The sequence below is a fragment of the Sphaeramia orbicularis genome, chromosome 12 (assembly GCF_902148855.1).
Source record: "Sphaeramia orbicularis chromosome 12, fSphaOr1.1, whole genome shotgun sequence".
In the NCBI taxonomy this organism is placed as follows: Eukaryota; Metazoa; Chordata; class Actinopteri; order Kurtiformes; family Apogonidae; genus Sphaeramia; species Sphaeramia orbicularis.
The window spans coordinates 41,141,048-41,154,842 of NC_043968.1; the positions used below are offsets into that span (position 1 = coordinate 41,141,048).

Genomic DNA, 13,795 nt, shown 5'->3' on the forward strand with positions numbered 1-13,795 from the left:
TTGCACCTGATGTCATTTGTGAAGGCAGTCTTAGTAAATCACCCGCAAAAACCACGGTTCAACCCCACATGCAAAATTCTAGATTGCGCACACAAATTAGTACACGCAAACTGGGATCTTAGTAGATCTGGCCCTGTGTGTCTGCACACTGTTTCACTCACTGAATGAAGTTCAAAGGTCATGGTTAAATACTGTACATATGACAGCCTGTCAGTCTTCACTTAGCCTACTGTGTAAGCCCATAGTTTATATTTACAGCTCTGTTAGCTTAGCTCCTTTATTAAACAGAAAACAGCCACAGTAAAACCACAAATCACCTCCATTTTCCTTTTAGTTTGTCAATAGCTGCTTTGAAGATCTGTTTTGATTTATCCAAACAAGGTCAGTACTGTCACAGTTTAGTGTGAACTGTAGATCAACAAACTGCAAACTTATCATAACTTTATACCTTCACAAGTCTCATAATCAAACTCATCCATGTAGAAGATACGCTGCCCTTTCAACATCAAACTCCATTCTTTTCATTTAGAGTTATGTCCAATGATGAAAACAACAGTGCTTTTAGTATGTGTTACTTTGTCATTTTCTGTGCCTCTAAAAGTCATTTCTTAGCAGTTCTCACCTCATCTCGTTGCTTTGTGACACTTTCTTCAAAGACCCCATAGTGTTAATTTTTCTCACCATGGGAGACCTGCAGAGTGACTCACTACTCCCTCTAGTGGTCACAGAAATCAGACTGGATATAAATAATTTGAGTTAATATCTCTACAACCCAGTACAATGGCATCTATGGCAAAACTTCAGGACTCTTTATTATGAATGCTCTAATGATGCTTTTGTCATATTTCATATTTGAAGATTTTAATGTAGAAACATGACATACAGCTCCTTTAAGAGGGGAGGAGAAAGGTAATGTTTTCAAACTTCCCCAAAGACACCTCTCTTTCTTTTCATTAACAAAATGTTCAAACACCTAATTTTGAGCTCAATTTGATGTTATGGCGACTGCACAAAAAGGATGACTAAATGATTTCTGCTGAGCTTAAATCTGTCTTGAGTTTTGTGTTCAGTGAACTAATCCTTGAGACCTCTGAGTCGATTCAGTTCACCCTTCAGTTGTTTGGTCTGCTGCATTTCACTTGGACACCCACGACAACAAACACCCACGGTGTGTTCCTCCCGTTAGCTTGGCTCCCATAGTGATGCTACACACTGCAGGTTGTCACGGCAACTGCATAACCAGCTGGTGAGTCACCTGTATGTTGCCATGGGAACTGCTTTGCTAGTGACACCCCCCTGTCCCCACCACCCCTCGACAGGAGTGGAGAGAGGCTACTGTAGAGGCTTGATTTGTGTGTGTGTGTGTGTGCGTGCGTGTTCATATGCGTCTCGTCCCACGGTCGGCGGTTTCTCTGCTCTGTGATTGGTTGTTTCTTAGAGGAGAGTTGAACGGTCAATACATAGTGAACATTATGAGTGTGTGTTTGTGTGTGTGTGTGTGTGTGTGTGTGAACCCAGAGGTGAGCTGCTTTATGTCAAAGAGTCTTTTGGTAGAAAATTGCTTCACTGACGCAAGTGTGTTGTGTGGGTGCTGTATTTGTTCCTAGCTCTCTGAGTGCTATTACCTGGCCAAATGAGAGAGACATAAAATGTGCAGATCAGAAAGAGAGAGTCCTGAGAGATCAAAAGATACAGTCAAAAACCTCAAAAGTCAGAGAAGACAGAGGAGTTAATGCATACATTTGCATGTCATTGGTGAGAACTGGAGGTGCACAGTGCCTCCCGGGCTGCAGATACTATCTTATTGCATTGAGTGAAACAGTTAACAAAAGGTGAAAAATAATTTGAGACGGGGAGAGGACAGATTACGCATTCAGCAGATGAAGTTGGAAGGTCGTTTCAGGCTAAGACATCGACATGAATGTGGATCTGCGACACAGCAGGAGGGAAAATCCTGGATTCCTGCTTCAGGTTCAGTCACATGTCTGACTAATTGGACAGGGGTGTGAGTCAGTCACACTTTATCTGGCTCTGAGAGGAAGGATATGAGGAAACACAGGGAAAGAGAGATTGAGATGAGAGGGAAGAGGAAAGGGGCAGAGCAGGAAGACTTGGTGCATTACACTGCAAGAAATTGTTATTGAGTCTTCAACATATTTCTGTTGGCAAATGTTTTTTTATGCAAGTAGGGGGAAATAATTCAATTTTTTTCCCCAGATGAAATAAGATACTTCAACAAGCATATTTCTGGATCAGGTGGTATTTTTCACAGTGCTTGAACAGCAAAGAGCCCAAATAGCTCTATGATGTTACAGTGGTGATATTCATTTCTCTGATCAGAAGGTATAACATAAAAATGTTTTCCAAAGATTATATTATCCTTCCCTTCCTGTGAATTTAAGTGCAATTTAGATCAATGTATCTTTAATTCCAAGTTTATTAAATGTTTCTAAGTGAGCCCTTCATTTAAAAAGTACTTTTTAGCTGAAGTGAGTGTAGTCTAGCAAGCCATCTAAAGTAAAATGTTATTATTTGGCTCAACATTATTTGACTGAAGTATTAAATAATAAGTACAGAACTTGAACCTACTTTATTCTCTATTACTTTTATATATATATATATATATATATATATATATATATATATATACACAATAACAATCATTTATTCACTATATTTTGGTTTCTCACTTCTCTTTTTCTTTCTTTAGAAATGCAAGACTAACTAGATATAGTACGTTGTTAGAAGTCTACAGTCCAGGCCACTGAAATACAAAGCTCTTGGATACATTTTACGCTCACAGCACTGATGCATTTTTTCAGATGGATATTTTTTGCAGTGTAAGCTCTGCCTGATATCTACCTGTCCTGTGCTGCTGGATAGTTGTCTGCAGCTGTGGGCTGCTGCAGTCTCACAGTTGAAGAAATGGAGGCACCACTGCTCTCTTTAAAGCCTCAAAAGATCAGAGCAGCTTTATCAGAATCCATCTGGTGACTGTCAGTCAGTCCAGTCGCTACAAAAGCACCAAGGACCTGTTGTCAGTGAAACTATCACCTCAAACAACTCCCTGTTTTTATGTCCTGCTCCATGTGTAACCCTCCGCCTTTTCCTTTAATATGTTTTAGTGTAATCAGTCTTTTCTTTTGTCTTCTTCAGTGGTTGTGCTGAGATTCTCCACAGCATACTCCTTTGATGCGTCTGCATTCATGAAAGACTTGTGAACGTTATGCATCATATCCCAGTGTGCCGCATCTGACAAGACAACTGTCAATTTCTGACAGGAAATAAATGGAATTGTCCTCGTTATAATGCAAAGCACGCTGACTGTAGAGCTGTGTGTATAATCTGGGTACTCAATGAGTCCAGAGGCAGTCATTTTGTCTATTAACACAGGATTATCCTTATTGGATGGATTTCTTTTTGGTAGAATCTTATTTAAGAGAAAACAGGGAAACCATTTCTGATGCATTAATTTTGTGTGACTCTTTAGCATGGACAAAAAGAAGCAACACACTGGGTTTGGCTTAATGAACAGTTATATAGTTTAAATATAACTGTGGTGGTTTTTATGTTTTCTTCAAGTTCTTGGATGTACCAGTAAATATGCTTTCACAAGGCTTAGCTGCTCTCTGTTTTCCAGAATTTTCCCCATGTTTCTTCAAGACTTAGTGCATAAGCAGGGCAAGAACATGTTAGATTTTTCTGCTAGATGTATAGTTTCACATAATATTGAAACATTATCATAATTATTACCAAATGTGACTGTAAAAAATAGAAAAGCTTGTACACATAAAAGTAAACAAAAAGCTTACAAATGTAGTTTGATAATGCAATTATTAGAGTTTGGAAGTTATTTAGTTAGATTTGAAGCTCCACACATTGATTTTACATGAATTTAATTCAAATGCTCAAAACAGATTATGTTATGATAAAAGAGAACCCTGTCTATGAATGATTCTAATTATTGACTTAAAGGGTTTTGTGTCTGTGCAGTTTATTGGCTTTCAAGTCAATATTCATACGTTCCAGTAATGGGATAGTCGGGCTGCAGGCAGCATACGGCGACAGAAAGGTGCTGTAGGTTAAGTGCGGTCCTGGAGAAGGGAAGGCAGGCGGTGCAGTGTTGAGGAGGGATCTGCAGGAGAAACCTCCCAGCCTCCAGTCACGTATGGAGCAGACACAAAGTGGAGAGTGTTGCCAAGTGGTTAAAGCAAAAGTGCTTCTTTTATGCTATCGACCGACTCCTCCTGAGATAAACACACACTTGTCTTCTACTGGTAAACAAGCCACTGCTGACGTGTGCAACATCCAACTACACACATGTGCCGACCTGTGTGTGTTGATGTTTTTTGTGTGTTTTCTGTAGTATCTCCACTGTACAACATGTCTCAGTGAAATGCTTATGTCTGTGAGTGTGAGGGGTGAATGAAAATGTCATGCACAGTGTTTTTTTTATGTCTGAAGGTCTGAGGGGAACTATTTCAGCTTATGACTTTAGGCTTAAACACAGCCTAATAATGTCGGATCTCTGTGTTAACTTGAACAAAAGCAAATGAAAGTGGAAGTGGTGATATCATTTGGTCACAACCCTATGTCTATAGTTGAGATTAAAAAGTAAGAGGGAATGAATTCTGTCAAATCTCTTCCTGTACTATAGTATATATGAGAAAACCTTAAGCTTCTCGTCTGTCTGGTGATAACTTTCCTCAGTTTTCTTTTGTGGATAAAGCTGCTCTGTGTCTTGGCCCATTTATCCCACAATGCTTTGTGCTGGAGGCTTAGAGTGGCTAATGGCAGCAAGTTGTAACTCCAAGGCTTTGCCATTAAAAGGGTCGAGGCCCATTGACTTGTTGAAAGAGAGACAATTGTGTATCTTCCTCTTCGGCAGACGGTGGAAATCGATTTTGAAAACCACTTTGCAATTTTACAGTTTGACTTTTGAATTTTTTTCCTCAGTTTTATTATTTGTAGTTTAGTTTCATAAGAACTTCATTAAAGTTGTCTGCAAAAAACTAAATAGCTTGTAAATAGTATCTGCTGTGACAGATTGTGAACTCTCTTGGAGAATTTGAAAAGTGATGCTTCATGCTCATCTGACCAAACCTTTTGCCACATGATGGTTGTAAAAGTCCTCATAGTGACAGGCTGTGAAATCAGACAGTTTATAGATGTAGCTCCATGGGTCACTGGACTGCAGTAGGTACACTGATATACACAAAACCAGTATCCAGTGTGTAAGTACAACTCCGAAAACAAACCCTGAAACTTTAATTCCCCAAACAAGTACAACATTTTGACTCGTGTGCCACTATTACATTCCAAAAAAGTCAATCCGAGCTTCAGATTTACAAAGAAATCTCCTGAGCTTTTCCTGGCAGAACTGTACCTAAAAAAAAAAAAAAAAAAAAGCTTAACCACTGTCTCAAACTTTCTACCTTTTGTTTCACTCTTATGTTTTGTCAGCAAACATTGTCTCTATATACTTCCAACCCCACACACCTTTACATGCGAACAAAATACCATCTATCAGCAACAAATAAATCTCAGACAAAAGTGGGTTTTAATATCATCTTACTTTTGTGTTTATACTTTCCATATATAATTTCATTATAATTAATTGGTTCCGACAAGGTCTATACATCACAACCAAAGCAGACTTATAGACTGAAAACATCTAAACAAACTGTGCATTTGTGAATGTATTCCTGTAATAGCAAAAATAATTTTTTCAAACTGCTGATTGCATCTTAACCTTGACAATAGGAGATGGTGTGTGGACCACAAAAAGCGCATAAAATGAACTTTTAATTCACTGATTATTGAAACATTACTATTTACATTACTATTAAAACACTGATGTGCTAGTAAAACCCTCCAGAATAAAATTAGTGAAATTGTACCAAGTTTGAGTCACTAAAAAAGAAAAATAACATGCTGCGCACTTTTAATCCACTTCAACCAAATACAGTGCAAGATTCTGTAGAAAATTACGGCCTTATAACTTAGATTAGATTGTCTATGTGTAAAATTTATTACATATTTATATTTGAAAGTACTCAGATATTATAACTGCACAAGGTCATTTAACCTCGAAAAAGTAGGTCGAGGTTACCTATTTTCAATAGGCTTCTGCGCCATGCCAAGATCCATCCACAGTATAACTTCGGTGCAAATATCCCAATGCAACTTTCAGATAATGTGATTATGTTGTTGAATGGACAGACAGACGGACAGACAGATGACAAAACGATTACGATACCCCTTCAGCCAGAGGTTGACTGAGGGGTACAAATGAAGTCAAATGCCAGTAGGCTGTAGTTTCCAAGATGCAGTCTTGGGTTAAAATGTGAAATTCTGACAATTAATGAGAGAATGGGTTTTACTCAAAAGGAGTTTGTCTCAGAGCAACCAGATCTACTTCAAAACACTGTCTGCACACTATAATGCATTCACTTACAGGGTCTTTAGTGTTTTGTTTGTCTAATTCATCTTACCAAGTATGTAAGATTCAGCACATTAATCTCTGAGGTAAATAATAATCTAAAATATTGTAGACAAGTGTAATTGATAAGATAATCCCATATCTCTTATAGACATTTCCCAAAAACTAAAATTTCTCAGAATCAGAGTGAACGTGTTTAGAGCACAGCTGTACATGTGCATCTTTGACATGGGGGCTGAATACATGCAGAGATGGGTAGATACACATGAAATGTTACTTGTCAGAGTGGCATAGAGGCAGAACTGACAGCATGAAGAACACGTCTAAAATTGACAGTTTTTGTCTTGTTAGGCGAGCAGGGAGAGGACGGCTGATTTGAACACTCGCTACACCAGACATCCACTTAGACACAGTTCTGTACAGACTGCTGCATGCCTGCATTAGCTAGCTGTGCACAGAGACACATTTGTTTAAATCAAGGTGCTGTCATGCTTTGTACAAATGCACACACATACTGTAAAACAGTACGTAACACATGGCATGCACTCATATCTAAATCCTATGAAACATGTTAAAGCATTTCAAATTTTCACGTTTTCCCATGGGTTACTTCTCACAGCTATGTTCTCCCATAAGGCACATGTACTTAACCATATGGATATAAACAGTGAGATATATACAGCACATCTGCTCTCAGTCATGGGCTGTGCATACTATATATAAGCACGCTGGCAGTCAAACACATTCCCTTAAGCAAAAGTGAATGAAATGGTTTCCCAAGAGTGAGCTCAAGGTAGAGCTGTAGAAAGCACACAAACTTGAGTTGCAAGCATGTTCATGAACACGGAGGCACATTTCACATCCATCATCAAAGCCACCGGGTTGACAGCCTTATTTACCCAACAGGACAAAACCTCAATATCTATCTATATATACACACACCTCTGTTGCACTCCTTATGTCTTCTCTTTTTTCCATTTTTATTTTTGTGTTTACACCCACATTTAATCATTGATTCAGCTCGAGGCAGCTCTTTATATTGTGTGTTTGCGTCTGTCTGCAGCTATGCATGCACAGCCCAAGGGCTCTGAGGCAAGTCTGTGAAGCAGCACAGACCTGCGCACACACATTTAACACACGTGTTGATAGATGTGGGAGCTTGCTGTGAGGCTGTCGCTTTCCCTTAAGGACTGAAGTGGATGTGACTGTCTATCCGCCTCTGCAGGCAAACTGCTGAAAATCCAAATAAACATAAATTCCGAGGTGTCTGGAATAGGAGAAGATACACTTTTTCTGCACATTAATGATTGAACTGTATGAAATATTAAAACACTTGTAGGTTTTGGAATACAGAGAGAATCTAGTTCTTGAAGAAATGCAAGTTTTAATCAGGTTTTGGCTATTTTGGGGCACAGTAGTTATTAAATGGCAGTTTCATCCTTCCTGTTGTGCCTGTGTGTGCTTCACAAGGTTTATGTCACTTTATAAAAGCAAAAGCATCTTGGCAAATAATATGCAAAGATGCCTCCAGGCTTTAACTTCCAGGAAACTGTATCATTAATGGTGTAATTATCCAAAACATCATCAACAGTGTGACACTTTTCTCTGTGTGTCTTTCTCTGTGTGGGAGTTGTTGTATCGTAACTTTAGAAGGTGTAAATTTTAACAACAAATAGTGTTTTTTTTTGCAGTTTTTGGTTGGATGCAGCCCAGTAAAGAAAGGTGACAGTGGATGTGTACTGTTCACACACTCTGTCTCCTTCCACAGCACCTAAATGACTCTGATTAGTGATAGTAAGGTCTGATTGTTTGTGTTTATGTGCATTAAAGTCCTGACAGGGTGTCACCATAATTGGATGATATTCAGTTGCCCTGTAGGTCGGTGGCAGCTGACAGGAAGCTTCTGCTGTATGTTATTGTGTGTGTGTGTGTGTGTGTGTGTGTGTGTGTGTGTGTGTGTGTGTGTGTGTGTGTGTGTGTGTGTGTGTGTATCAGCACCACTGATGAGCAGTATTTTGAGTATGGTGTGTTGTTCTGTGTTTGTGTCTCTTCTACTTGATTAAGACAGATGCTTTCTCCCTCTGAAATTTAATTCAGCCTTCTTCAGCACTTCCCAATCTATTCTTCTCTACTTTCTTTCTTTCTTCTTCTTGTGTTTTTTCTTCCTCCTCTCTGTTAAATGATCTTACGCTGGGGAAATTAGCTCTGACACTCAGTTTTTCACAAAGACACATGCACACTTGTGTACGCCTGTGTGGAAAAACTGAGATAGACATCAAACTGCACTGGGCAGCCATTGCATTTACTTTCTGGGATTGTTGCGGAGGCTTGTCGATTTTGCAAAAACACTCTCCTCACCTTTCTGCGTTATTGACTTTGTAATCTTAGGTGGAGATACATAAAGTGGTGAATTAGAATCCCTAGTTAACGTCAAGATGGAATATTTCTCACTTTATTAGTTCCACAGTAACCCTAAACCCTCTTCCTAAAGTGATGGGGAACCATTCCAAAAAAGTATGAACAAGACAATTAGGATGGAGTACTGCACATAAAGAACACTAACTTCAGAACTTTGGTTATGTAACACAAGTTCTTTGAGGTGATCGCACTTAGAGTAACAGTAAAGTTATGGACTAGGAACTGAAAAGTTGCATAATATTCTCTATGTATCATTAAATCTTTTAAGTGCTGTTTGCTGATTTGGAAGTTGCCCTCAATAATCACAAGCAAGTTAAAATAAATGCAGGAATGTAAATGCAGAAAAAAAACAACTTTATGTTCTTCTCCAAAGCTACAGATACAGATTAAAATGACAGTGCCATCTCTACAAAAACTGAAAGAGCCTAAATATTGAAGATTGTGGAATGAATATCAAGTAAACTAAACTGAGACAGAAAATTGGTTTCTTTGGTAGCAAGAGGATTGTTGAGGTCACATTTCTATCAGTTTTAGATTATGGTGATATTCTATAGATGCATGCTTCAGCTGCAGCACACGAGCAGCTGGGTACTGTTTATAACTCTGCTCAAAGATGTATTACTGGTGATAACTGCAGGACTCGTTGCTGTGAACTGTATGCCAAAGTTGGGTGGTCCTCTCTTTCTTTAAAGCATGATAAACACTGGATCGTATTTATTTATAAAGCATTTATTGGTCTTTTACCACCATACATCACTGAATTACTATCTTTTTAAATGGACACCCATAAAACCTGCTCAAGTGATTTTTATTATGTTGCAAGTGTCACCTGTTTTTATTGATCCTGATGAATCTATTTGTTATTTTACTGATCATTGTGCAACATGGAGCAGCAGCAGAAAAGTTTAAGATTGCAACACTTTTATGTTTATGGCAATCGCATTTTTTAATTTCACCATATTTTACTAATAATTGTTCTTGTTCTAGCAATTTAAATGTCTTATATTTGTTATTGGTTTATCTTAGTGACCCTTTGTATTTGTTTTGTTTTTATCACCGCTGATTACCCATGTTCGGAGTGTAGTCACATTTGAATTTTATCTTGTTAGGTTTTCTTTTGTATTTTTACTGTTTTATTTTCATGTTTTCCTCATTCTCTGTCATTTCACGCGCAGTATGTCCACCGCTGTAAACAACTGCTCTCACAGTCCTGTTGCTGAAACATTTTTCCCACTAGACTGAGACCATTTTTCCTCTCGTCATCTTTTCTCTAACTTGTTTCATTTTATTTAGCTCAGTTCCAGATAAAATGACTTATCTTTGAATATTTAGCATAAGTGAATATGAGTGAACATAATGCATTAAGAAAGGACCAGACTATATCTCAGGAAAAGGTCCAATACAACTGATGTGACGTTGACAATTAAAATGTGCAGAACCATTTTTCATGCCATTATACATAGTATGCCACAACGGAAATGAATGCATCCGTAAAATATGCTGGCAGTGACGTGCTTTGTGACATTTCTAATCTCCATGGCCTCCCCGACGTTTCCTTCATGATCGGATTTACAATGTAAATGTACAATTAATGAGACATCTCACGTTACGATTTGTCCGAGAAAATTAACTATTAGTGTGACATCTCTGCCAAATGTGGAGTCTGTTACCAACAACTGAATGTTTTCACCCTCTCTCTCTCTTTTCCTTCTCAAGGTCACTTGTCCCATGTAGCAGTGAATGAGGGGGAGCAGAGTAACCATGGCAACTGCTCAACAGGGCCCACTCCAGACTGCTCGCCCCCCTCCCCCGACACAGCCCTGAAGAACATAGAGAGAGTTATTCGTCCACAGGTGGGTGCACACACACAAACACACAAACCCACACACTCCTACCTGTCTGTTTCTGTCTCTGATTGTTTCACACTGTTTGATTCAACACTCCTCTGTGCTTTTACTGTTCATACCCCTCTGTCAGCCACCAGCCCAGGACTCACACCAGGTTTGCGTTGGTGGAAAGGATCATGTATCTATTACGTCACTGTATATGTCTGTATACGTCTCCACTTCCTCAGCAACACTAGCGTCAACTTTAAGCACAACAACAATCGTAGACATCATCTATTTTCTAGTGTTGCTCCTGACTTTGGGTTTTAACTATACATTACACTTGTTGTATTTTGATTTTCAGCAGAGTCACAATCACCCTGCAATCAAACCCCTAATCTAAGCACTTCTCGGTTCTAGACCAGCATGGACTAAGTGTTGGTGTCATTCAATGGTTCCAACTGAAACCCAGTTCTTTGGCTGTTGAAATGCAACTGAACACCAAAACATTGTACTACTCTGGTGGGCGAGGGGTGGTAGAAGATTTCTAGGGTACGTAAACTAGGGCTGGGGGATGAAACGATAATGATATATATCACAATATAACTTTTCCTCAATAAAAATATGAGACATGCTCGATATAATTTCGATAGAATTCATTTGTCCATGTTTGGACAGACATAAGAACAGCCGGTCATAATTAAGTAGCACACCAGACCAATCATGCTAGAGCCATGTCAAGTTAGGTTGACTCCCACAGCACAGGTGTAAGAGCAGCCGCAGCACACATGCTAATGTTTGGGCTGCAGCAGGAGATAATGAGTGTTCCCTCGGGAGAAAATGTGACCGAAAACTCAGGTGACCGGGTTACTGAAAAGTAGGGTGTGGCATAGGAGCTGAGAGTTGGACGTTCAAAGCGTATTAAGTTTCACTTTCGGGTTATGCCAGTTATAGCAGTTAAGGAACACACCCCCACATATATACCCTGGCATTATTTGGTGAAGATGGTCTGTTTTGTTTGTGTTCTCTTTTAAAACTTGAAAGCTTTTGCCTGCTGGTCAGACTTTCAGTTTAGTTTTAAATATATGTACCTGTTTTATTTCTCTGAAACAGTTGTATAATGTTCTTCAGCACGTCTGTCATGTTCAACCTCTGACAGAAAATAAATCATATTATAATCAAAATTAACCTTTTGATGTCTTCGCAACTAACTTATGAGCAATGGAAGATTTAAGCTTGACAAAATAGTGATTTCAAAAGTGATTTGATTTATATCGTGATAAATATCGATATCATCTGATATGAAAAAAAATTGTTGTGATATAATTTTTTTCCATATCGCCCAGCCCTAGCATGAGCTGATTGTGATTTTTAATGTCAGGATATGTCTATGTCCCAGGTTTCAGTGCTAGTTGAGTCCTGACTGCAGTGATGTCAATGCAAGCAGCTTTCTGAGCAGTGCATATGTCTTCAAAGAATGAAGTTGTACGCAACATGTTATGGACGTATACACATATTAAACACAGGTGTGAGGAAATAAGACGACTGTTTAAAATAAAGTCTTTCACTCATGTTCAGTTTATCAGACAAACTTTCATTGGGTTGCTTTTTGTTTGACACGTTGATCCATTGAGCCTGTGGGTCATTTTGGATTTATACTGTGTGTCGAGTTTGTTGTTCTCTTTCCACACTGCTGTCAATGCACGTTGATCTATGACTCAAGTCACATAGAACTGCTCACAAACAAATCTGTATTCATCTGCCTCTGTCAAACTCTAACTGAAGGTTGGAAATTGACAAAATGAAGAAAGGTTTTACATTGCATTTTACTCTCATCCATAGTTACTTAGAGTCAGAGAAGGTACATTCAGCAGACTTTGTAAATTCAGTGTCCTGGCAGCATCATTTTCTACCACTTGGCATTTATATGTGACATTTAAAAATGCAAACATTTTCTCGGGCAGTCCTTTTATGCACTACATATATCATACAAGACCTGCTAAACTCTGAACAACTTTTAAGTCTGTAGCTGTGTGAATGAACAACAACAAACAACAGTTATTGAAATGCAACACCATCAAGCTCATTAGTGTCTTGAAACTAATTTAATCCTCACTTCTGTCACTGAGGAGATAGTATGAGACACCAAGTGTAGTGTGAAAATTTCACACCTCAGTAATTAAAGGCAGTTGTTTTCTCAGTCTGCAGATATGCAGTATGTTGATACTGTGTCACAGAGTCCCGAAAAAGAAATCTGTGCTCTTCTTAGTCTTTAGTCTGAATTTGGAAGAAAAATAATGAAACACAAGCAGAATATGACAGTGATGTGATGTAATTGCCTTGTAAAACTCATAGGAATTCTCATGAAGGAAGTAGTATTTTTCTTTCTTGAAGATAAAGGCATTTGTTTCATACATTAATATTTATTTTAATTACTGGCTGATTTTACAACAGGTAAATTCTTATGACTTCATCTTCCTGTATGCTTTTATTTACCTTAATGTCTCTGCAGTCGCTGTTTCTCTACCTTTGTGTCCCATAATCAGCCCTCATCATGTGCCTATCTTTGGCATGTTAACTAATGTGTGTAGAGGGATCACATGTGGAGCCCAGCGGGCCACCACTCAGCATGAAGCACACATAATCAAAGAGCATCAGACTTCAGTTTTATAGCATCTTATTAATTGTGTAGAATTCATTTAATTTATTTTACTGCTCCCGCTGGCTATTTTATTCATGTACACTCCACAAGGAATGCTCACTCTGAAACATATAAACACATACATGCCTATTGTAGCATGTGTGAAGAAAAGGCTGGTATAGTTTCATCCTTTTCATCCATTACACTTCTACATCACCCTGACAGTATGACAGCGTGATTGATGAAGAAATCTGGAAATTCCATGAAGGGTTTTATTTTGCAATAATGACTGAATATCTGTACATTATCCTTCTTTCCACTCTGCTGCTTGATAAAATCAGCAATCTAACAAAAAATTTGATTAGATTTTTAAAAAAATATTCTATAGAATATATGATCAGACCTGTGTCCATAGAAATGATCTGCTGTACATAGATAACATTAAACACTGACAGTGACCAAGCAGAA

The 13,795-nt window shown here is 38.4% G+C and overlaps 1 protein-coding gene across 6 annotated transcripts in view; it reads left to right on the plus strand.

Annotated features, from left to right (window-relative positions):
* Positions 1–13,795, plus strand: part of anks1b (ankyrin repeat and sterile alpha motif domain containing 1B) — a 258,313-nt gene that overhangs the window by 142,782 nt on the left and 101,736 nt on the right. For all 6 annotated transcript variants that reach the window (XR_003936737.1, XM_030148434.1, XM_030148435.1 and 3 more), the window contains one exon: positions 10,577–10,713. Coding sequence is in view for 5 of the 6 variants with exons in the window: in XM_030148434.1 (XP_030004294.1) it covers positions 10,577–10,713 (137 nt within the window). In the remaining variant the exon portion in view is untranslated. The remainder of the gene's footprint in view (positions 1–10,576; positions 10,714–13,795) is intronic.